The sequence below is a fragment of the Mustela nigripes genome, chromosome X (assembly GCF_022355385.1).
Source record: "Mustela nigripes isolate SB6536 chromosome X, MUSNIG.SB6536, whole genome shotgun sequence".
Classification (NCBI taxonomy): domain Eukaryota; kingdom Metazoa; phylum Chordata; class Mammalia; order Carnivora; family Mustelidae; genus Mustela; species Mustela nigripes.
Genome location: NC_081575.1, coordinates 67,704,686 through 67,730,301, shown reverse-complemented (window position 1 = coordinate 67,730,301; position 25,616 = coordinate 67,704,686). Strand labels below are relative to the sequence as shown.

General features: G+C 44.1%; 1 protein-coding gene and 1 long non-coding RNA gene across 8 annotated transcripts in view; both read left to right on the top strand.

Annotated features, from left to right (window-relative positions):
* The first annotated feature begins 19,613 nt into the window (after positions 1–19,613).
* NHSL2 (NHS like 2) overlaps positions 19,614–25,616 on the top strand; it is a 263,397-nt gene continuing 257,394 nt past the window's right edge. For 3 of the 7 annotated variants that reach the window (XM_059385650.1, XM_059385651.1, XM_059385653.1), the window contains exon 1: positions 19,614–20,329. In XM_059385650.1, the coding sequence (XP_059241633.1) occupies positions 20,050–20,329 (280 nt within the window). In that variant the 5' untranslated portion in view covers positions 19,614–20,049. The remainder of the gene's footprint in view (positions 20,330–25,616) is intronic. The other 4 variants (XR_009401368.1, XM_059385649.1, XM_059385654.1 and 1 more) reach the window with 3 other exon arrangements.
* Positions 20,630–24,801, top strand: LOC132007481 (uncharacterized). The gene is made up of 2 exons (XR_009401369.1): positions 20,630–20,909; positions 23,840–24,801. It is a non-coding gene; the product is annotated as an uncharacterized LOC132007481 (long non-coding RNA).

Genomic DNA, 25,616 nt, shown 5'->3' with positions numbered 1-25,616 from the left:
AGCAGACTCCCCCCTGAGCAGAGAGCCCTAGGTGGGGCTTGATCCGAGGACCGTGGGACCATGACCACAGCTGAAGGCATTCTCTTAACCAACTGAGCCACCCAGCCGCCCCCAGAATTGGGGAGTTTATAATGATAAAAGGATCCACCAGTATGGGAGACATCACAGTTGTAAACTTAGATGCGCGAAAGTACAGAGCCTCAAAATACATACAACAGAACTTGACAAAATTGATGGCAGAACTAGCACATTCAGCGGTGGTATCCGGAGGCTTTACTACTCTGTCTCAATAATTGACAGAAGGACTAGACAGAAAATTTGTGAGGATATAGAAGACCTGAACGGTCTTGGTTTTAGCTTGAACTAATGGACACCTACAGGATGCTCCATTCAAGAGCTGTTGCGTACACCTCCTTTTCTTTCTTTTTCTTTTTTTAAAATTTTGTATTTAATTTCAACGTAGTTAATGTATACAGCATTACGCCTTTCAGGGGTAGAATTTAGTGATTCATCATCAGCTGCATATAACACCGGGGGCTCATTTCATCAAGTGTCCTCCTCAATGCCCTTCTCCCACTTCCCCCATCCCCTACGCACCTCCCCTCCAGCAATTCTCAGAACTCGGGGATTGTTTCCTAGAGTTAAGAGTCTCTTCGGGTTTGCCTCCCTCTCTGTTTTTGCCTTATTTTTTCTTCCCTTCTCCTAGGTTCACCTATTTTGTTTCTTCTATTCCACATTCTTTTCAAGTCCACATGCTCATTTCCTGGGATAGAACATGCTGAGGGCCATGAAGCTGATCTCAACAGCTTTGAAGGGATCTAAATTATGCAAGGATTTAACGCTCTCGTGGTAGAAGAGTGTGTGAGACTCAACACCACCCAAGAAATGCTTCAAGGAAAATAATGATCTTAGGGAACAGCCAGCTTTCGGGTCAAGGAGGACGATTTGGGGGGGGGGCATCTGGAGATGTTGAGGATATTCGGGTCCTTTCTGTTCACTCACCCTCTTCACTCCCACCTGATGACCCTGGTTCCCATTTTCCTGAGAGTAGAGGGCAACTGGCAGAAAACTTCCTTCCATCCTTATAAATGTGTCCCTCCATTTGGGATCACTCGTATCAATGTACTGTCATGTCATTTCTCCTAACTTAAAAAACCCCTCTTCTGATCCCACTTTCCATTTGAGCGCCCCCACATTTCCCTGTTCGGCCTTACAGAAGAACTCCTTTGAAGAGTTGTGTCAGGGCAGCTGGGTAGTGCCGTCCGTTGAGCATCCGACTCTTGATCTGGGCTCAGGTCGTGGTCTCAGGGTGGTGAGATCGAGCCCTGTGTTGGGCTGGGCGCTCAGCCTGGAGTCTGCTTGAGATTCTCTTTCCCTCTGCCCCTCCTGATCATGCTTCCTCTCTCTCTCTCTCTCTCTCTAATAGGAAAATAAATCTTAAAAGAATAAGTTGTTCATACTGTTTCAAGTTCCTCTCCTCCCGTTCAGTCCTCCTCTCTGTTCGAATCTCACAAAGCGTTACTGAATGCTTGCCACCTGCTGGGCACTGTTCTAAGACCTGGGGCTACATTGGTGAACAGGGCTAAAGGAACTTCCATTTCTGTCATGGACCTATCATCCATCTCTTCCAAATCTTCAAATATCTTCATTCCTTTGTTCTTGGAGTATGCCTTCCCAGAGCGTGCTCCAATCTTTGTTGATTGCTAAGGGTGCTGCATCAATCTAGAACATTCCTTTGCTAGGCACCCAAGTGCGGTCTGGGGCCTCTCGGAACCCACTTTTTTCTTGTTGTTTTCTGTTTACAGTGTTTTTGATGAGACACATCCTCTGGGTACTTCCCGAGAAAAGACACATGATAAGTGACTTCTTTTGAGAATTTACCTGGGCAAAGTTTGTCTTGATCTCATTCTTAATTGGTACCTAGATGAATAAATTTCAGGCTGAAATTTCCCCCCAGGGATTTTGAAGGCCTTGATCTACTCTCTGGTTTTTTTTTTTAATTAACTTCCAATATCACTTTTCAGAAGCGTGCCATGATTCTGAATGCTGTTATTAGTCCCAATCCTGTTTACGGATAAATTTGTGTAATCTTCACCACCATTAGGATATAAAATATTTTCATTATGTTTAAAATTCCCCTCACTCTACCCTCTATTTAATCTCTCTTTCCCATCCTAAATCTATGCTAACCAGTGATATGTTTCCCATTCTTATATTTGTACCTTTTCCAGAATTGTATACAAGCATAATGATAGCATGTTATCTTTTGTGTCTTGTCCTTTCATTTAGCAAAATGCATTTGTGATTCATCAAAAGTGTGCAAATAGCAATTGTGCTCTCCTTTATGTTGGCTAAGTAGTATTCAATTTTGTGGATGCATCAAAGTTTGCTTTTCATTCATCTGTTAAAAGACATCTTGATTTCTTTAATTTTTGAACTAGTATGAATAAAATTGCTATGAGCATTCATGGAGAAGTTTTTTTGTAAACATAGGTTTTCATTTCTCTAGCTCTAGGGAAAGCACTCAGAAGTGACATTACTGGGTGCTATGGTTATTCCGTGTTTGCTTGTGTAAGTAATTGGCAAACTGCTTTACAGAGCAGATGTACCATTTTGCATTCCCTTCATCAATATCTTAGCATTCCATTTACCTCCAATCTTACCCAGCACTTGGTTTTGTCAGTATATTTTAATTCAGCTATTGTAATAGGTATGTAGTGGTATCTCATTGTTGTTTTAGTTTGCATTTTCCTAATGGCTAATAACACTTTTTCATGTGCTCAACTGCTATTCTCATATCCTCTTTGGTGAAGTGTCCACTCTTAATTAAACTATTCATTTTTTTAAAATTAGATTTTTTAAAAAGATTTTACTCATTTGAGAGAGAGCGAGATTTTGAGAGAGTGAGAGAGAAAGAGAGCTCGAGGAGGGGGCAGGCAGAGGGAGTAGCAGACTTCCCACTGATCAGGGAGTCTGATATGGGGCTCAATTCCAGGACCCTGGGATCAAGACCTGAGCCCAAGGCAGATAGATGCCTAACCGACTGAGCCGTCTAGGTGCCCCAAGCTCTTGATTTTCTTATTGTTGTGTTTTAAGAGTTCTTTGTATACTCTGGATCACAGCTGAATATATAATTTACAAATATTTCTATGTATTATTTATTTGTTTTTTAATTCTCTTAACAGGGTCTTTCTCAGAATAAACATTTTTAATTTTCATGAAATATAATTTAACACTCATTCCTTATTATTTCTTACATGTTTTTGGTGTTATGTCTTAGAATTATTCGTATATCCCCAGGTTATGACAAAATCTTCTTGGATTTCTGTCGCCGGTACTTTGTGATTTTGAGAATAAAGATCTTGTATATATTTTGTTAGATACATCCCTAAATATTGTAAATTATATTGGTTTTTAAATTTTTGGTTTCCATTTGTACATTTATTGTATATAGAAGTACAATTGATTTTTGTTAACGATGTTGTATCCTGTGATCCTACCAAACTCATTTGTTAGTTATGAGAATTTTTAAAATAGATTTCATGGGATTTTCTATTTAGATAATCATATTGCCTATGAATATGGTCAGTTTTATGTCTTCTTTTCCTATTGGAATGTCTTTTATTTATTTTTCTTGAATTTTTATACTAGCTAGGATTTTCAGTATGATGTCGAATAAGAATGGTAATTATGGACATCCTTGCCTTATTCTTTATCTTAGAGGGAAACCAGTTAGTTTTTCACTATCAAGTATGTTAGCTGTAGGTTTTTTATAGATGCCCTTTAGTAGGTTGGGGAAGTTCCCTTCCATTCATAGTTTGCTGAGTTTTTGTCTTGAATAGATGTCAAAGGTGTTTTCTTAATTACTTGTCATGATGGCATGACTTTTCTTTTATAAAATATAATATAATGTCTTTAATTTGAGGGCTTTAAATTGAGGTGGTGCAGTTGGTTAAGCATCTGACTCTTGGTTTCGACTCGGGTCATCATCTCATGGCTTGTGAGATTGAGCCCCTCAGTGGTCTCTGTACTCAGTGATGAGTCTGCTTGAGATTCTCTCCCTCTACCCCTCCCCCAACTCATGTGTGCACATGTACTCTCCCTCTCTCTCTCAAATAAATAAATTTTAAAAAATAATGGCTTTAATTGATTGTTTTAACATTGAACAAACCTTGTATTCCTGGAATAAGCATCACTTGTTTGAGATATATTTTTCTTTATATACATTGCTGAATTTGATTTGTTAATATTTTTTAAGTAAAAAAAATTTTTTATGGGCACCTGGGTGGCTCAGTGGGTTAAGCCTCTGCCTTCGGCTCAGGTCATGATCCCAGGGTCCTGGGATCGAGCCCCACATTGGGCTCTCTGCTCTGCAGGGAGCCTGCTTCCTCCTCTCTCTCTGCTTGCCTCTCTGCCTACTTGTGATCTCTGTCAGATAAATAAAAAAAAATCTAAAAAAAAATTTTTTTTAAAAAGAGTTTATTTATTTGACAGAGAGAGAAAGCACAAGCAAGCCGAGTGGCAGGCAGAAAGAGAGGGAGAAGCAGGCTCCCTGCTGAATAGAGAGCCGGACATGGGGCTCAATCCCAGGACTGGAGCCGAAGGCAGACCGACTGAGCCACCCAGGTGCCCCTGATTTGTTAAGATTTTGTTGAGGATTTTTGTGTCTGTGTTCATGAGATTTTTGGTCTGCAGGTTCTTGCTTGTTTTGTTTGTTTGTTTGTTTATCTTTGGTTTTGGTATCAGGGTAATGCTGGTCTCATGAAAGGGGTTGGAAGCTCTTCTCTCCTGTTCTGTTTTTGGGAAGAAGTTTTACAAAATTGATGTTAATTCTTTAAATGTATGGTAGAATTCACCAGTGAAACCATCTGGGCCTATCATTTTCTTTTTTGGAAGGTATTTAGCAATGAATTCAGTTTCTTTATAGCAGTATCCAAGTTATCTATTCAATATTGGATAATTTTTGGTAATTTGAGGTTTTCAAGATACTGGCCTATTTCTTATAAGCTATTCAATTTATGTGCATTGACTTATTCATAGTAACATTTCCCCCCCATTTGACCAATAGCAATATATTTTCTCTATTCTTGGAATCTGGAAATATTTGATTGGTGACTTTTTTATGATGTGCATTTTGTTGTGTATTTAGTATATATACCCTTTCACTGGAAATGTGTGCCTTTCCATTCCAGGAACTTTTCTACTCAGTCAATTTGAGCCGCTGTAATAGAATACCATGGACTGGGTGGCTTATAAATGACACAGATTTATTTCCCACAGTTCTGGAGACTGGATTGTCCAAGGTCAAGGTACCAGCAGTTTTGGTAACTAGTAAGGGCCCACTTCCTGGTTCACAGACAATGTCTTCTTACAATATCCTCATGTGATTGTGGGCCAGAGAGCTCACTTGGGTCTCTTTTATAAGGGCACTAAAGGGTCACTTTTATAAGGGCTATTTTATAGGGCGCCACCCTCATCATCTAATCCCCTCCTAAAAACATCATCTCCAAAAACTATCACACTGGGGCTTAAGTTTTAACCTTTGAATCTGGGGGGACACAAACATTCAGCCTATAGCATTGTCTTAATTTTTCCTCTCCAGCATTTTCTTTTTTTCTCTTCTTTTAGAACTGCTAGCATTTCCATGCTGGTGAGCTCTCCACACATCCATAGAGCCAAGAACACCGTTCCTAGACCAGCAGACTGGATTTTGAGATTGACAATGAAATTTTCTAAGCTCTTCTCTTCCATTATCCATTTCACCATCCCCTTTCCATGGTTTCTGGGATACCTCTGAAGCTTTAGTTTTCAACCTTTTTTTTTTTTTAAGATTTTATTTATTTGTTAGAGAAAGGGAGAGAGAGAGAGCACAAGCACAGGCAGGCAGACTGGCAGGCAGAGGCAAAGGGAAAAGCAGGCTCCCTGCCGAGCCAAAGGCAGCCACCCAACCAACTGAGCCACCCAGGTGTCCCTAGTTTTCAACCTTTAATTGAGGTTTGTGGTTTGTTTTAAATGTCCATTCTTCTATTTTCGTTTCTACAAGTTTTTTTTTTTTAATTTTCTGTTCCTCTTTTAAAGCATGGATGCAGTATCTTCTCTCATTTCTCTAGGATATTATTTAGAGGACTTGGGGTTTATGGTTTTATAAAAAGCATTTTTTTCTGTTCCTCATATTATATCTGCTTCCTCTGGAGTCTACTTTGCTATTTGTCTTGGTTCCTCTCATATTGGAGATCTTTTTAAAAAACATTTTATTTATTTATTTATTTATTTATTTATTTATTTGACAGAGGTCACAAGTAGGCTGAGAGGCAGGCAGAGAGAGAGGGTGAAGCAGGACTCGATCCCAGGACCCTGAGATCATGACCTGAGCTGAAGGCAGAGGCTTAACCCACTGAGCCACCCAGGTGTCCCTCATATTGGAGATCTTATTCAAATGCTGTAGGATCCCTGGAAGTCCATTGATAGTACATTTTGAGGCACTAACATGCTGACTACAAGTTGTATTTGTGTAAGTGTTTGATCATACTCTCTCCACCACACACTGTTTAGTGATTTCAAATTTGAAGTACTCTTCTTTCTTTCATTTTCTAGCCTTTTTAAAAAAAAGATTTTATTTATTTATTTGAGAGAGAGGGAGAACAGAAAGAGAATGCGAGAGCACAGAGAGTGAAAAGCAGACTCCCCACTGAGCAGACAGTCCAATGAGGGGCTCGATCTCAGGACCCTGGGATCATGACCTGAGCCGAAGGCAGACGCTTAACCACTGAGCAACCCAGGTGACCCTTCTAAGCTTTTTTATTGTGAAAAGTAAAGTACATAAGATGATCACCAAACTCAATGGATGATCATAAAGCTAACATATTTGGACCAACCACAAAAGTCAAGAAATAGAACGTTACGAGTACTCAGAGGCTTTCCCTGTGTCCCTTCTCAATCAGTTTGCCTTTCCCCTTTCCAAAAAGTAACAACTATCTTAACTTTCATGGTAATCACTTCTTTGTTTTTCATTAGAGTCTTACGTGCAGTTATAAGGAACACTGTTAAACGTTACTCTTTTTCTCTTTTTAAAAAACGTTATGGTGGGGGTGGACAATGGGGTAACTGGGGAGATGGACATTAAGGAAGGCACGGGAACTAAGGAGCACTGGGTATTATATAAGACTGATGAATCACTGACCCAATAATATACTATATGTTAGTTAATTGAATTAAAAATTTTTAAAAAGATGTTATTTATTTATTTGACAGAAAGAGAGAGAGAGAGAGAGAGCACAAGGAGGGGGAGAGGCAGAGGGAGAAGCAGACTCCCTACTGAGCAGGGAGCCCGACATGGGGCTCGATCCCAGGATCCTGGGATCATGACCTGAGCTGAAGGCAGACATTTAACCGACTGAGCCACCCAGGCACCCCAATTAATTGAATTTAAATAAAAAATTTTATGTACATGGAATCTTACTGTATATAGGACAGTGTGTCTGGTTGTGTGGTAGACAGACTGGTGGCTAGGTAAATACATCCATGTTCTAATCTGGGGAACTTATGACAGTGTCTGGTCATGTGGCTGAAGTGAACTGAGGTAGCAGATGGAATTAAAGTTGTTAATCAGCTGACTTTAAGATAGAGAGATTACTCTGGATTATCTGGGTAGGTCCAGTATAATCACAAGCATCCTGAAAAGTGGAAGAGGGAGTCAGAAGAGGGAGAACCAGAGCAATAGTAGCATGAAAAAGACTTAGTATAGGGGCACCTGGGTGGCTTAGTTGTTAAGCTTCTGCCTTTGGCTCAGGTCATGATCCCAGGGTCCTGGGATTGAGTCCTGCATCAGGCTCTTTGCTCAGTGCGGAGCCTGCTTCTCCCTCTGCCCCTCTCCCTGCTCATGCTCTGCCCCTGCTCATGCTCTCCCTCCCTACCCCCACCCCCGCTGACAAGTAAACAAATAAAAAAATCTTAATAAAAAAAGACAAGAATGTCCACTTTCACCCCTGCTATTGAACACTATACTGTAAATTCTAGCCAGAGCAATTAGGTAGAAGAATAAATAATATATAAATTAGAAAAGAAGAAATGAACTATCTCTAGTCACAGATGACATGATCCTATGTAAATAAAATCCCAAAGAATCTTTTTAAAAAGCTGCTAGAGCTAATAAATTCAGAAAAGATGCAAGATACAAAATCAACAATCAAAAATTAGTTGTGTTTCTATACCAGCAATGAAAAATCCAAAAGGGAAATTAAGAAAACAATTCCATTTAAAATAACATCTAATATATCAAGAATATAAAGATATATCAAGAATATATATATATATAATATATCTTGATATATATAATATTAAGATATAGCAAGAATATCAGGATATATCTAATATATCAAGAAGCTAAATACTTATACACTGAAAACTACAAAACATTTCTGAAATAAATTAACTATGACCCAAATAAATGGAAACACATCCTATGTTCATGGATTGGAAGACTTAATATTGTTAAGATGCCAGTACTTTCTAAAGCAGTCTTAGGATTGAATGCAATCTCTATCAAAATTCAAGTGACTTTTTTTGTAGAAATAGAAAAGCCAATCCTCAAATTCCTATGGAAATGGAAAAGACTCCAAATAGCCAAAACAATCTTTAAAAAGATATAAAGTTGGAGGACTCAGTTACCAATTTCAAGCTTATTACAAAGCTATAGTAATTAAGCAATGAAATCCTGGCATAAGGATAGGTGTATAGAAACATAAAATAGAATTGAGGGTCCAGTTATAAAATGACATACCTATGATTAATTGATTTTCAACAAGGGTGTCAAGACCATTAAATGGAATAAAAAGACCATTCAATGGGAGAATGTGGACTCTAACAGATGGTAATGGGAAAATTAGATATCCACATGCAAAAGAATGAAATTTAACCCCTCCCTCATACTATATACAAAAATTAACTCCAAAGGGATCAAAGACCTAAATATAAGTGCTAAAATTATGAAAATCTTTAAAGAAACATAACAATCAATCTTCATGATCTTAGATTTGGCAATGCATTCTTAGATATGGCAACAGAAACTTGGGCAACAAGAGGGAAAATAAATTGGACTTGACCAAAATCACAATTTTTGAGCATCAAAGAATATTATTAAGAAAGTGAAAAAAAACTATAGAATGGAAGAAAATATTTGCAAATCATATATCTGGTAAGAGTTTAATATCCAGAGTATATAAATAACTCCTATAACTCAACAGTGAAAAGATGGCCCTATTAAACATGGGCAAAGCATTTGAAAAGACACTTCTCCAAAGAAGATATACATATGGCCAGATAAATACATGGAAAGATGCTTAACATCATTAGTAGGGAAATGCAAATCAAAATCCCAAGGAGATCCCATTTCACACCTACCAGGATGGCTATCATAGAAAAAACAAACAGAAGATAACAAGTGTTGACAAGCATACAATGAAATTGGACACTCATGCATTGCTGGTGGTCATGTAAAATGGTGTAGTTGCTGTGGAAAACAGTCTGCTAGTTCCTTAAAAGGTAAAACATAAAGTTGCCACATGACCCAGCAATTCCACTCCTAGGTACATACCCAAAATAACTGAAAAAAAAAAAAGTATCCAAGAGAAACTTTTACACCAGCATTCACTGCATAATTATTCACAGCAGCCAAATGTGGAAACAAGTCATTGTCCATTAACAGATGAATGGATAAACACGATATGATACATAATACAATGGAATACTATTCAGCCAAAACAAGGGATGCAGTTTTGATACACACTACAACATGGATGAACCTTGAAAACATTCTGCTAAGTGACACAAGAGGACAAAAATTGTATGATTTCACCTATCTGAAATCTCTAGAATTAGCAATGCCATATAGATAAGAAAGTAAATTAAATTAAAGTAAATTAAAGGTTACCTGGGGCTCGGGCATGGTGGAAATGGGGAGTTATTGCTTAATGGTTACAGGGTTTTGTTTTAGGTGATGAAAAAGTTTTGGACACATACAGTGATAATGGTTGCAAAATATTGTGGATATAATCAATGCCAGTGACATGTACACTTAGAATTGTTAAAATCATAAATATTACATCATACATCTTTTACTACAAAAGCTAATTCCAATTAACCCTAGAGAAGAAAGAAACAGAAGGGAAAAACAAAGAAGAGACATAACAAATTGAAATCAGCTAGCAAAATGATAGACTGTATTTCAAACATATCAATAATCATGTTAAATTGGATGATCTACACACACCCATCAAAAGATGAGATTTTCAGGGGCACCTGCCTGGCTCAGTGTGTAGGGCATGTGACTCTTGATCTCGGGGTCATGAATTCTAGTCCCATGTCAGGCGTAGAGCTTTCTTTAAAAAAAAAAAGAAAAAAAGAGATAGTCAGACTGGATTAGAAACTGCAACACAGGGGCGCCTGGGTGGCTCAGTGGGTTAAAGCCTTGGGTCATGATCCCAGGGTCCTGGGATTGAGTCCCACATCGGGCTCTCTGCTCTGCAGGGATCCTGCTTCCTCCTCTGTCTCTGCCTCTCTGCCTACTTATGATCTCTGTCAAATAAATAAATAAAACATTATATTTAAAAAAAAAAGAAACTGCAACACAACTACATGCTGTCTACAAGAAATCCACTCTAACTATAAAGACACAAATTAAAAGTAAAATGAAAGAAAGATATACCATACGGATATTATCTAAAGAAAGTTGAACTAGCTATGTTAATTTCAGAATAAGCCAAGTTCCAAGCAGTGAATGTGTTCAGGGATAAAAAGGGACATTGCGTAATGATAAAGGTTATCAATTTTCAAGATGATATAACCATCTTAAATATGTATGTACTTAACAAAGGAGCTTCAAAATTCATGAGGCAAAAACTCATAGAACTTAAAGGAGAAATAGACAAATCTACCATTATAGTTGGAGAATCCACCATTCTTCTCTCAATAATTAAGAGAACAAGTAGGCAGAACGCCAGTGAAGGGGTGCCTGGGTGACTCAGCGGGTTAAGCCTCTGTCTTTGGCTCAGGTCATGATCTCAGGGTCCTGGGATCGAGTCCCACATCTGGCTCTCTGCTCAGCAGGGAGCCTGCTTCCCCTCTCTTTCTGCCTACTTGTGATCTCTCTCTGTCAAATAAATAAATAAAAGCTTATGGATAACTTGAAGAACACTAGCAACCAATTTGACCCAGCTGACACTTAGAGAACCTTTCACCCAAGACAAGACAAATCTTTTTTTTATTTTGAAGATTTTATTTATTTATTTGACACAGAGAGGCAGCTAGAGAGGAACACAAGCAGGGGGAGTGGGAGAGGGAGAGAGAAGCAGGCTCCCTGCTGAGTAGGGAGCCCGACACAGGACTCGATCCCAGGACTCTGGGATCATGACCTGAGTTGAAGGCATACGCTTAACCAAGTAAGCCACCCAGGCGCCCCAACATAATACAGATCTTAGGTGCACACAGAACAACCATGAAGTTAGACCATACTCTGGACCATGAGCAACACTTGACAAATTTAAGATAGTAGAAATCATACAAATCAGACCATATTAGAATTAAACTAGAAATTACTACCAGAAAGATATCTGGAAAATCCCCAAGTTTTTGGAACTTGGAAAGTATACTTCTAAATAACCCAGGGGTCAAAGGAAGTTCTTGAGGCAAATTTGATAATACTTTTAATTAAACAAAAATGAAAAGAAAACATATTGAAATTTGTGGGATGTAGCAAAAGCAGTGCTTAACAGGAAATTTATAGCATTAAATATTTATTAGAAAAGAAAATCTCAAATCACTGAGAGCATATGTAGTGGAAATAATACAATGATTGACCATGAAATTTAAGCTGGGGAGGGAGGGAACTGAGGACATGAAAGGAAGTGGGAGTAGGAGGTTTAATGAGTGGGGCCAAAGTACTGTTAGGGTAGAGGCACAATAAACATTGTTTATTTTAGAATTAGAAAGGAGAAAGTGTTAGTTGAAAAGTGGGATGCCTGAAGTTGAAAAAAGAGAAGAGTAGTTTTTTCGTTAGCTTTGTTTTGTGTTACTAATTATAAGGTCAGTGGTATGGCCATGCGGGTTAGTGGATTAGTGGATAAAGTAGGGTGGAGGGCATGATATTTAGGGGAGAGGAGGTCAAGGAACTGAGAGGCTGGAGATCATCTATTTGGAGACTGAATTGACCAAGAATTACAACAGGAATAGTGTTAGAGGGAGTAACAGTGAACCAGGTAATAAAATCTTCCAGGAGTAAGTATGAGTGATCCAGGGGTCAGTGATCTCCCTGAGGACAAAAAGCGAATGATATAATTTGAGGACAGGAGATTCAAAGCTGGGGGTTGTTTTGAGGATGGAGGAGAATGTCCTGGAAGGAACAATGAGGAGGACACCTTTCTCACTTCCAGGCCCTGTGGTGCTAGAGGTGTGGGAGTGAAGACAGCACCATTTAAGAGGGTTTGGGGACACGAAGGACCTCAGAGTTTGATTTCACTTAAGGGAGAAGATGAGGGGATATACAAAGATGCAGCTGCAGATATAGGGGAATTTGATATCTGTCCCCAAATTCTACAGATGGTAAAAGGGTTTCAGAAGTCGAGGAGGAGGGATACGGCATCATAAAAGCGATATACCGAGCTGTCTGGCTACACTCAAAGAGAAACATGACTTGGGAGTCTTAGGCTACTGACACAAATAGAGAAAAGCCATGTTGAGATTATTTGTGATGGTTTCCAGAAAAATAGTGATGGTGAGGCCCTTGGGAGTGAGAGGCAGTGATCTGTATCAGTCACGGTTCAGCCAGAGAAGCAGAACCAATAGGATGTATATAATTGGTTTATGTGATTGTGGTATATACAGTTGAAACCTGAACACGTGTTTGAAAAGCATGGGTCTACTTACACACAATTATTTTTCCATAAGTACAGCATAGTTGTGTAAATATATTTTCTCTCCCTTAATGATCTTAAAATAACATTTTCTTTTCTCTAACTTACCTTATTACAAGAAGACAATATATAATACATGTAACATACAAAATATGGATGAATTGACTGTTTATGTTATTGTTAAGGCTTCTGGTCAAGAGGAAGCTATTCGTTAAGTTTTGGGGGAGTCAAAAATTATACACAGATTTTCAACTGCCTGGGGGCTCAGAGCCCTAACCCCTGCATTGTGTCAAGGTCAACTGTACTTTGTTTGGAATGTATGATCTTGCAATTGAAAATGGTGATGAGGTAGCAGTTTATTTAGAGGGAGGGCAGAGGGAGAGGGAGAATCTTTTTTTTAACTTTTCTTCAAAGATTTTATTTATTTTATTTGACAGAGAGAGAGAGCGCAAGTATAAGCAGGGGAAGCAGCAAAGGCAGAGGGAGAAGCAGACTCCCCACTGAGCAGAGAGCCCAATATGGGGCTCAATCCCAGGACTCTGGGATCATGATGGAGCCACCCAGGCACCCCAGAGAATCTTTATAAAAAATGATTTATGTATTTTAGGGAGAGAGAGCACACAAGCGTGCATGAGCAGACGGGCAGAAGGAGAGGGGAGAGAGTCTGAAGCAGACTCTGCGCTGAGCAGGGAACCTGACTTAGGGCTTGATCCCACAACCCAGAGATCATGACCCTAGCTGAAACAAGAGCTGGTCCCTTAGCCAACTACACCACCCAAGCACCCCTGAGATGGCCATTCTTAATGTAAATATGGAAATTCACCTGGGATGCTTGGAGACTTCTCCAGGTCACTCCAGGAACTGGGCTTCTAAGAAGTTGAGTTAATGTCCATTTTGATTGCTCAAAGTGATGATTTGGGGCTAGATAGCAATAGTAGACTCCTACTTACTTAAGATACAGCTGAGATGATTGGGAAATGGAGTAACCCATACAAAAAGTGGAAGGTGAGGGCTGGCATTGGTTATTGCCACAAGTTTGGAACCTAGTTTAATTCAATAAATCCCTTACTCATTTATTGGCTGAGAAAGGGCTTGATAAAGAAGTCAAGACACCTGAATGTCAAGAAGCGTTTGGGCAGTTAAAAGGCAATTGGGTAAGAGACAAGAGTTCAACTATTCCTGATCACGATTTTATTTATTTATTTATTTATTTATGAGAGAAAGAGAGAGAGAGAGAGAACAAGCAGGCAGAGTGGCAAGCAGAGGGAGAAGGAGAAGCAGGCTCTCTGCTGATCAGAGAGCCCAATGTGGGCTCGATCCCAGGACCCTGGGATCATGACCTGAGCTGAAGGCAGTAGCCTAACTGACTGAGCCACCCAGGCATCCCGATATATTCTTTGTTAACTACAGAAACTTTGACTCAAGAGCATGAGGCTAATGGTAACTTAGAATGGAGAAGAGAGAAAAAAACGTGCCTCCCTTTTTATAGTCAGGAAACTACTATGTATACTGCTAATAACATTTCTTGAATGTTTCTTCTGTGCCCAGCACTTTCTGTATGTTATCTCACACAGTGCTCAGAGCAATCCTGCAAGGCCAATGTTGAATAGCCAGAATGGAATAGGCCCTGATCAAACAGAATGGACACCTGGAGACCATCGGTACAGCCATACTCATGCACATCAATTGAGTATGGATCTTGTCCATTTTATGGATGAGGAAATTGAGGCACAGTCAGTGTTAAGTAACACACAGTTAGGGAGCCGGTGACTTAAATGCCGATCAGTGGGTCCCCACAGCCTGCCTTTGGCTGTGACAATGCTGGGCTGCATAGCTTCCTGGTAGAGAGGGAAGGTGGAGCCCGTGTTCATCCAAAGGTGAAACATTCCTTAATCAGGTTCCTGTCATCGTGTGGTGGACATAGCACATTCTGGAGAGATTAAGGACTTTCCCTTACTGCTTTAGGATTTTGTGGGGAGACAGGAATTTGCAGGGGAGGGGTGGTGGTTGTCAGGTCAGGAGTAGGACAGTCAGGGAGTGTCCCAAAATTTCTCCCGGGGAAAGCAAGCATGTTAGAATAAAATTACACATCCAATGTAGCAGCATTTGAATGTTCCTAATTACAGCCTCATGCAGACAAGATAGGGAGGGAATGAGGGAAAGCATGGTAGAGGGGTGGGGTGGGGCGGACTGGTGGTGTTGTCGGGGGAGTCCACATCCAACATGAGGATGAGGGGCTGAAAAAGGATCTGTTCATGTTCTGCTTAAATCTCCTGTAGTTTCTTTCAAAATACCACAAATCTCTTCTTGCAGTTTCAGCCGGGGCTCAGAGTCAGGGCCAAAGTTCAAACAACATCAAAGTTTATTTTTGAAATAAAGGTTTATTTCCTCATGGACTTCTTGAAGGGTTTGCCCTGCATGTCTGTGAAGCATTGAGTCTGGGCTGAAAGGAATTTATTTTAGGACCTTGAGCCGTCTTTGGCTTACACGCCTATTGCCCTAGGAGGTGATTGATGGCTGTGTAAGTTTCCAGTCCAGCCTTGGAGGCCCAGCTCTGGGGCATTCCCCTCCCCACTCTGAAGGCTGCCTCAAGGGCAGAAGTCTGCTTTCTCCTTTCAAATCTAGGCACTGACAGGAGGCACTGACCGGTCCCACTGTGTTCTGAGTAAGGTGCTGATAAGCATTGAGTTTTATCTGCATTGTTGATTGCATCCTGGGATCCCTTCTGATTTAAGGCTAAAAGCCACCAGTTTGTTGTCTTCGGCTGCTTTCTTAGGCCCTGTCTGAGGAGGTAAGTTACTTGTGTTCTTAACTGTAGAGCCAAGCGTTAAAATACTGAAAAGGATAAATGACATAAAAAAAAGAGTCAATCTAGTATTTGCCTATTCTTGTCAGTTTCTCTTGGTGCAGACACTTAGCACCAGGGAACAAGGCGATGCTGACGTTGGGACTGAGGAACAGCTTTTTTATCCCCTACTGGCTATATATATATTATAATTTTTCATTCATAGGGAAAGTATCTGCATTGAGTCTCATGGCAAGAGGGTGTTGAGGGTAGAATGTATGTTCTTACAACTTCTTTTCTTTTTTTAAAAAAGATTTTATTTATTTATTTGACAGACAGAAATCACAAGTAGGCAGTAAGGCAGGCAGAGAGAGAGGAAGGGAAGCAGGCTCCCTGCTGAGCAGAGAGCCCCATGTGGGGCTCGATCCCAGAACCCTGGAACCATGACCCGAGCCGAAGGCAGAGGCTTTAACCCGCTGAGCCACCCAGGAGCCCCTGTTTTTACAACTTAGATAAAACAGTTGTCTGACTATAGAGGAATGGCAAGGAAAAAAAATGGCATTGCTGCTTGGCTTCCAAGATGCTACCATCTGGGCAAATTTGAGAGGTAGCAACATGGGGGCACCTTTCTTGATTCTCATCCTGAAATAAGACCGAGGGCTATGCTGGGAAACTGGGGAGGTGGCATGTGTGCTCATGAATTTTCATTTTGCTGCTGTGGAGATTGCCCACTTGGAGGAAGAGAAATGGTGTAGCTTAGGTTACTTATTTATGCCTTCAAACTCCAGTTTAAAATTTTTTTTTAAAGATTTTATTTATTTATTTGAGAGAGAGAGAGAGAGAGCATAAGCAGGGGAAAGGGCAGAGGGAGAAGCAGGCTCCCCACTGAGCAGGGACCCCCCCCCCCCAATGTGGGGCTTGATTCTTGGAATCTGGGATCATGACCTGAGCTGAAGGCAGACACTTAACCGACTGAGCCACCCAGGCACCCCTCAAAATCCAGTTTTTATTGAAATTCCAGGTTCTTAGCAGCAGCTAGTTAGGCAGGACAGAGGGTGGGAAGGAAAGCAGGGGCCTTGCTGGTTGTGGGTGGTCTACTCTCCCATTTCCTTCTCCCTCTCTACCCATTCTTTTTTTTAAAAAAAGATTTTATTTATTTGAGAGAGAGACACTGAGAGAGAGCATGAGAGAGGAGTGGGTCAGAGGGAGAAGCAGACTCCGTGAGGAGCTAAGAGCCCAAAGCAGGACTCAATCCAGGTCCTCCAGGATCATGACCTGAGCCAAAGGCAGTTGCTCAACCAACTGAGCCACCCAAGTGCCCTCTAGCCACTCTTTCCAGTCACTACTTCGACGCCAGGCCCATGTCCAGTTGTACAAGTGGGGCCAGCTTAAGCTCAGTTTAGAACTATGAGCACAGTGACAGATGAACAGCTATAGGTCTGGAGTCTGGGAGTTGTTGGGTGGGTAGGAAGCACCCAGCATTTTCAGATCTGGCTTGGTTGTTAGGGTCCTCTCCTTTCTCCTCTTGGCACCTTCCCTCATTTTCCTTCAGAATGTGCAGTGCCAGGGTTTATAGGCAAATCAAGACAAACACTGAATTCACAGAGCACTTTCTGGCTCCTTGGCTCTGGGGATGTGGGTACAGGTGGGACACAGCAGTCTTGCCCTCAACATTTGCCTCTTCCCACTGCCTCCAGATGAAAAGTTCTCGAGCATCTCCTTCCCCACTTCTGGCAGTGTTCTGCTCCAGAATACACAATGACTCTCTATGGGGCCTTGGGCCAGGTGAGATCCTTTAGTAAAGCTCCTCATATTGGGCTCTTCCTATAATCCAGCTTTATTTATTCATTCATCAACATACATTTTCTGAGTACCTACAGTGCGCTAGTCACTGGCCTTGGCACTGAACATACGAAGTGGGTGAGACAGACATGGTTCCTGCCCCCATGGAGCTAACAGTCTAACCAAAGAAGTTGATATTATTACAAAAGCATTATGATTACTATTAAGCAAGGATGATCGTGGGAATCCTGTGCTGGTGGGTGATGTGGGAGTATGGGATGGGACACTTGGTCTTAGCTGCTTACCTGCCCCGGACAGCATGGCTGGAATGTGGCACTTCTAGAACCCCAGCTCTCCGTCCACAGACCAGAGGTGGGCCCCTGAGCTCCTTCCTGGGGGCTCGCTACATCCAGGCTTGCCTCTCGCTCAAGGTCTCTCATTTCCTATTGGAAAGATACTGGAGATAAGAAGGAAGGTGAAAACCTACATTCCCTTGACTTCGTCCACAGTACGTGCAGTCCAGCTCTGGTCCTGGGAAGAAAGGAGGGGCTCTATTCCGAGGTGGCCCCATTGTAAGTCCTTGATGTTTCCTTGATGAAAGCCAGGGCCAGCACATTGAAGAGCCTGGAATGAACAGACTTGGCTAGGTTGGGGGAGAAGGGTGTGGGGCCAGTGCTGATTTGCTTGGAGTTGAGCTTGTTATTTTAGAGCCCCAAAAGATTCATCAGCTTCCGGAATCAAAGTTGTGAGGTCAGCTCAGACGCTAGGCCCAACCCAGGCCTGCCACCCTCAGGCAGGGAAGCTCTGCCCACACAGTCTCTTTCAATCTGTTCGTACCTCATTTCTTTTTCTCCCAAATGAAGATCAATCTAAACAGCCCATAGGTCAAGGACAAGTACCCCCGGAGAGTCTGGCCAAGTCCCTACTTCCTGCCAGTCACTCTCTTGGCTCAGGTTTGAGCTTACCAAATACAGACTTTTTGGTCCCTGTTGTGTAATCGGGTTTAACACTCAGAAGAGGAGTGGTCTTTTGACTATTTAGTTTCTTACTGTAATAGAACCCAACTTTTTTGGTATCTGTGTTCCAAGTTTGGGAACAGGGAACAGATACTTGCTGAGAAAGGTAATCAGATTACTCTTAACTGGTTGTAGAGCCTTCTTGGACTGCTTAAGGGACAATTCTGTAAAGGAGTAAATGCAAACAGGCCACGCTCAGGATCATTTGTGCAGACACACATAGTCTGTTCAAGGTGTTTTACTTGTAAATTATAAAGGATTATAAGGATGGGAGCATTTTTAGGAGGAGAGATGAGAGAATTACCAGAAGAAAGAAACGGAACCACGCCAAAGTCAAAGTGGTTTAGAGCAGAATCAGATGGGAGCTCAGTGTGTTGAAATTAAGTGGCTGGAGTGGAAACTTCCCAAGTGCACAGGAACAGACACACACTTAGGCACTCTGCTTTCCTGAGGACATCCGTCAGTGTCTCCCTCTCTTCTAACTTCTACAACAGAGAGAAATCAGGACGGGACTATAGGGTTTCCTGCTATGTAGCATACCTACCCCAGCCTGTTCTGCAGGCATCTCAGGAGCCCAGTGGGGACAGAGACGGAGGTGGCCCTGGGTTCTATTTCTGCATAAAATATGGTGCAGCATTCCTCCCTCTGAACTGAATCTATTGTTCCAGAGAATGGATTTCTTTTCTATTCATTCATTCATTCATCCATTCATCCAATCCACAGTCTTTACAGCAGTCCAGGCACCACGAGAGTACCTAGAGGCACTGCCCTCCTGGCAGTCCAGTAAGATAATCGGTTCTTTCCTCCTCGTTTCCAAGCTCCTGGGCGCTAGAAAGCTGGACTCACAGCCTAGCCCAGCCCATACGTGGCACCGAGCCCATGTTTGGGAAAGGAAAGCTAGATGAATGAAATCAGACTATTCAGTGGGTCTCCACCGATTACTTGCTGGTGTGGGTGCGGGTGCGCTTGAATTTTTATTATTTATGAAGGGAAAGTTTAAGTTGCAGAAACAGAGCAGAACACAACTTTTAACCACCAGTACCTAAGACTCGAGTTCCGCAGGAGGACGCGCGCACACAGATTGTACAGAACACACACACACACACACACACACACACACACACACCTCACGCAAACATTCCTTCTTTCACGCTCCAGCTCGCTCTTTTTACTCCTACTTCCCTTTCCCTCCTCTCCCGGATCAAGCGTTAATCTGCGAATCTCTGACCGCAAAAGAAAAAAAAAAAAAAGGTGGGTGGGGGGATCCTGAAGTAGCAGAGCAAGGGAGGAGGAGGTGGAGAAAGGCGGGGAGGAGGAGGAGGAGCCCTGCGAACCAGAGTCAGAGGTACTGGTGGCTCCGGCGAGTGTGCAGCCCTGGGGGGAGCGGCGCTCCAGGCTGGGAACCCGTCAGCCCGCCCACCCGCCCGGCGTCTTCGGCGCCCGCCCGCTCGAGGGCCTGCGCCCCGCCTGCTACACCCGGAGCAGGGGCCGCCGCTCAGGGGCGTTCGGGCCAGGGGCGCCCCTCCGGGTGAGCCGGCCGCGCCGCCGGGCAGCGCCCGGAATGCCGTTCTACAGGCGCACGGTGGTGCCCCAGCGCCTGTGTCCGCGCAACCCGCCGCAGCCGCTCGCCGAGCTCCGCGACGTGAGCCACCTGGCTGCGCTCAGCCTGCTCCGGCAGCTCGCCGATCTCTGCGGCCACTCTCTGACTCTGCTCGAGGACCTCGAGGGGCACCTGCTGGCCTTGGGGCGCCGCACCGAAAGCCTGTGCCGGCGCACCGTGCGCCTCCGCCGCCGCTTGCCCTGCCGCCTGCTCGGCCCGGAGGACGACGACGAAGAGCTAGGTAAACCGCGCCCGGGCGGCTCGCGGCCCCGCGTCTACCCCGCCTCTGGGGGCGCCAGTGGGCTCCCGGCTCGGCGCCCACCCCCTTCCCGGCCCTCCCTGCCCCTCCTCCTCCCTTCCCTCCCTTCTCTTTCCGGGGTGAGGGGAATCCCGTTTCCCTGACTCCCCATCCGCCGCTCTACCTCTGGGACTTCCTGCTGCTGGAGCCGGCCGGGCCGTCCCGAGGGACCCGGTGCCTTCTGGGGACCCGTTTTCTGGGGACCTAGGGGAAGAAGGCGGGGGTGGGGGGGTCCCGCGGGGTTCCGGGAGCCACTGGGTCCGGGACGGCTTTGGCGCGGTCCCCAGGCCAGGGGCGTGCCCGTCTCCGCGGCGTCGGGAACCAAACGGCCGCGCTGCCAGTGTCTTCGCACCGGTTTCGGAGCTCGGCGCCTTCGGAAAGCGCGCCGGGCCCGCGGGCCACCTACGCTGCCCCGGGAGCTTAGCGGCGGTGCTGGATTTAAACCTGTGCAACTTCGCGCCACAGCCGGTGCGCGGCTCGCACTCAGAGGAGTGTCGGAGCGCCCTCTCGCCTGCTTATCCCGGTGATTTCGGGGTCGGCGATTTCAGGGTCGTTGTTCCAGGAGTGGCGGGAGGGGTGTGGAGGAAAGGAGGGACTGCCTCCGGCTTCGCTGATCCGTGTGCCTAGGGTCTCTGGCTGCACAGATTTGCTTGAGAGGACCACTTAAAGTGACTGTCATTAGTTTCATGATTTGTTTAGGAATTAGCCATGCCTGAGAAACTCAGAGGTGCCCTGGCTGAGAACGCAGCACCCTGGAGATGGTGCCAGGGCTGTGCGAGCCTTTGACCCTTACAACCTTGGATTTCGGTATTTCGAATGGGGAATCCTCGCTTGGTGGAAATGCACTGCTCTCTTAGAGTGTGGAGCTCGTGCTGAAAGAAAAGGGGACTGAATATGCTGGAAAAGCCGACCACAGCTGGGGCATGCCAGGTACCAAGGCCAACTCGCACCACCAGAAAGGGGCGAGAAGGCACAATGTGACCAGAAAGTTTCAGATGGAGGCAGAAGGTGGCTATGGGCTGACTTTTGAGTGCAAGACTCCCCTGCCTTGGGGAAGGATTGGCTGGGCCAGCCCCTCTCCTTTGCAGGCACCACCTTGTCCTGACCCTTTCTGGCAGGACAGGAGTCAGAGGCCCTGCGACCCCTCTTCAGAGAGGTGTGGGACTTCTGAGGTAGATGGTGGAGGTCACTAGTGGAGAAAAATGAACTGGGTTCTGGGTGAGCAGGAAGGTGGAAGACACAGATGACTGCCAGATGGAATGTAGACATAGGGTGAGAAACCTCTGCATGGCAGGGGACCAAGAGAGCTGGGGCCCTGGGTCTGATTAGTTCTCAGCTGACAAAGAGGGTAAGAAGGTCACTGTTGATTTCTTTTCTTTTCTTTCTTTCTTTTCTCTACTTCCTCCCTTCCTCCCCCCTCTCTCCTTTCTCTTTCTCTCTCTCTCTCTCTCTTTTTTTTTTTTTTTTTGCCTGGGTCCCACTGACTACCAGGATTAGCCTAGGAGAAATTTGGTAAGTCAGCTCAGGGAGTAGTTTTCAGAAAGCCCACACAGCTTACAGAGAGCCACCTACTCAGTTCAGCAGGGTAAGATAAGGACAGAAAGGAGGCTCTGCTTTTCCAGCTTGGACCTTTCCATCCACTGAATCGGAGAGCCCTTTCCACCTGAGGGAAGGCATGGCTTCACCAAGTCACCGTTGGGACCTAGACCTCTTCAGTAATCTGCTGGTTTAGAAGGAGATGGCTTTGTGCAATGGATATCTTTTCAAGGAAGGGAGAAATTCTGAGGAGAAATGACATTGGTTTGGTTTCTTTGAAGTTTGCGGGAGCCGGGAGAGTGGCCGTCTCTTGTCTCTGATGTGTCCTCTTGCCTCTGAGAGGTCCATGTTTCTGAGGGTCTCTGCACCAGTGGAACCCAGCTCCCTTAATCTGGCAAGAACTTCTGGCTTTCCATTTTCTGGTCTAATGCCCTACCCTAGATTCCCCTCGAGGATCCCATGGCACACTTTTCTCTTCAGTTGCTTTGACTGCGTATCACTTAAATTAGGCCTTCCGGGCATTAAGTGCCAAATGCAAGGAGAGCTAGGGAGCAGTCAGTGCACCATCTGGGCAGCCCCTCATCACTCAGGTATAAGCTCCAAGAAGGTGTTCAGCAGGCTACATATTATATTTTGACCCCAAATAAATATCCAGCCCGCCTTAAAAAATTTTTTTTACTGTTGTCAGGTCTTGTTCTTTTTTTCTTCCTAGTGCCTTTTCTCCTAGCCCTCCTACTCCTTTACTGACCATCTTGCCGGTGATCAGCACTCCCCAGTCAACATTTTACCCTATGTATCCTCCATCTGGCTGGATTCCTGCCCCCTCCTTCTTCCTTTAGCTATTTCTTTGACCACGGGGGCAGGCAAGAACTGGGTAGGAGGAAAGAAGGTTTGGAAGCCACATAACTGGAGTGAGTGACACCTGACAGGCCAGCAGCTTGTAGCCTCCCTGCAGGGGACAGCTTGGCTGCCACCTGCAGGAGCAATGGCAAGTCAGACTGGCCCAGAGCCTTCAGGCTTGCAGAGGCCAGACAGCATGCTTCTACCAGGCCCCTGGGAGGCAGCAGGGGGAGGAGAGGGAGATGGAGGAGGAGAAAGTTGATGCTGAGGGAGTCTGAGGTGCTCCTCTCTACAGCCAGGGGTCACAGCCCTGCCATCTTCAAGGTTACAAGGGTGGGACTGGGCTGGGCCGGTTGCTTGGCAACACCACCTCCTCTACCGAAGGCTGTTCTTCGGTAACTTGAATCCCTTTGAGACTGCCCTAGAAGATCCTGTAACCAGCCCGAGGTGGGGGATGGGAGGGTGGAAGGAGGAGAGGGCATGCTGAAGGATTGCACCAAGCTCCTGAGGTTATGGATCTGTGGCTTTTGCCACACCCTTGGCGTGGCCCTGCCTATAACTGGAGTCTCTCCTTGAAACTGGCTTTGAATGTGACCTGTTTTATTGCATTCGGGTCTTCATCTCAAGGATGGCATGGTCAAAGCCAGAGGGAAATAGCTCCATGCCTGCTGTCGGACGCTGAGTCAATCCAAGCTTTCCATTTCCTCCCTTAGAGATCTAGTTAATGTTTGTAGGTGCTTAAATGATCATTACAAAAGCAATCAGCCTGTTGGCTTAGGGGTATAATATCTCCGGAGTGAAAAAGGAAGTCACCAAAGCACTAGATACATGGAGGTATGTTTAATAACGCTGGGGAGCTGTCGTGTTAGGCTAGCCTATGAACTTACTATGGGGAAAGATGCTCTGTTCCTTCTTGCAATTATTTTGGCTTGAATACAGCCTGTTGGGTCAATGGTGGAAACTCCCCTCTTCATCTTTATGTAAAATTCCCACCTCTTGGTTTTTCAGCTTTGTGGCAACTTTGGCTCCAAATAAGAAAGGACAGCTGGTTAATTTATGTTTAAATCATCATTCCAGGGCAGGAGGAGACGGTTGTAAATCTACATGGAGATGAGAAAAATGAGAGCTGCACCTTTAGACTGCAACCAGATTCGATGAACCTGTCACCGCTACTGAGGCGGGGATGCGGCCTGCTTGAGTTCGATGGAGCAGGGGGAAATTCCGGGACTTGGAACAGGCACTTGCCAGAGCTCACTCTGTCTCTGTCCTACCTGTCATCCCCAGAGACCCTTGGGACAGTAGCTTGACAGGGTGGGGCAGGCAAGCAAGCAAGTCCATTTTCTTTTAAATACCATGAAATTCCTGGTCTGCCCACGTGGTTTTTCCATGTGTTGAAAACGTCTTCCCTGGAAATTTGGACACCAAAATGTCTACTAGAATTTCCTCCACCTCAGAAACAAGAAATTTAATCTTCTTCTTCTTTTTTTTTTTTTTTTTGTTGGACAAATGAGCAGCTAAGGTGATAAAAGCGTCAGGATGACGGAATAGTAGAGTAGAGGAGAAGATTCAAGTTACGGCTTTTGGGCTCAACTTTGACCTTTATGCAGTTGGCTATGTGTCAGGAGGAGAGGGGTGAATTTGCATCGTCTGCCATGCAGTTCTCTGGTTTGGGTGAAGTGAATTTATACGGTGTGGCACCAAAAACTCAGTCATTAACCATTGTCGGTGTCCCGACACTTGACCACTGAGGCCCAGAAAAAGGAAGGGACTTGTCTAAAGGTACCCAGCTGGGTCAAGCCCATTAATAGCCCTAAGTGCCGCAAAGATTATAATGTCTCCCCATATGTAATTCCAAGTGAAAGCAATGCTAAACCTTCAGATAAAGTGTTATTGAGGGGAGCGCCTGGGTGGCTCAGTCGGTTGAGTGCCCGACTCTTGATCTCGGCTGAGGTCTTGATCTCAAGGTTGTTGAGTTTGAGCCCCATGCCGGGCGTGGAGCCTACTTAAAAAAAATAAATAAAATGTTATATTTGAGATTACTCAGAGTTCCACGGGTATGTTGAAATTAAAATGGCTTATAGATTTTTTTCATTCTCTCTTTTGTACTCCTGTTGTCGGGGACCTAAGCACATACTTAATCTCCCCTTTGAGGAATGTGGCACCTGCTAGGTCACACAGCAGATAAATGGCAGAAAGCCTTGATCTAGAAGCCAGGCCTCTTGACATCGAAGCCAGTGCTCTGTGCTGCTAAGTTCAAAATCAGCCGTTCCCTGAGAGTCACCACGCTGGCAGTTTTTCCAACTGGAATTTGTCCAGGATAATTAATGACTCCCGCTACCTTTGCCAACTGAGGGATGTTCTAAAGAATGAGCTCCCTATGGTTTCTGTAGTTGGGACTTGGTGGGTGAGCTGAAGGTGGAGAGGAGGAAGGAAGGTCAGCCTTGCATCCTGTAGGGGATAGATGTGAGGCAACAGGCTTCCTTGTTAAAACGTAGTCTCCTTTAAGCTTTGAGTGGGAGATAACTTAGAAAGAGACCCTTCAGGTGGGAAGGGGCGGCTGGACGTGTGACCCCGGCATGGACTTCTGAAGGTCACTTTTCCCGTGGGGGTCTTTCACTCGTAATCCTTCTGTCCTCTTTATACTCGCTATTTTCCCTTATAGCTTATAATCCAATTGTGGACACTCCTTGTCACACACCCACATCATGACTATTTTCTGTTATTATAGCCGAGACTGGTTGGCATTTCCAAAGGCATTTTTATTAAAAACCAAGGAATGAGAAAGTAAAATTATTACCAAAAATGTATTTAGCATACATGTTTCCAAGGTATGGATTTATTATTCTTCAAAGCT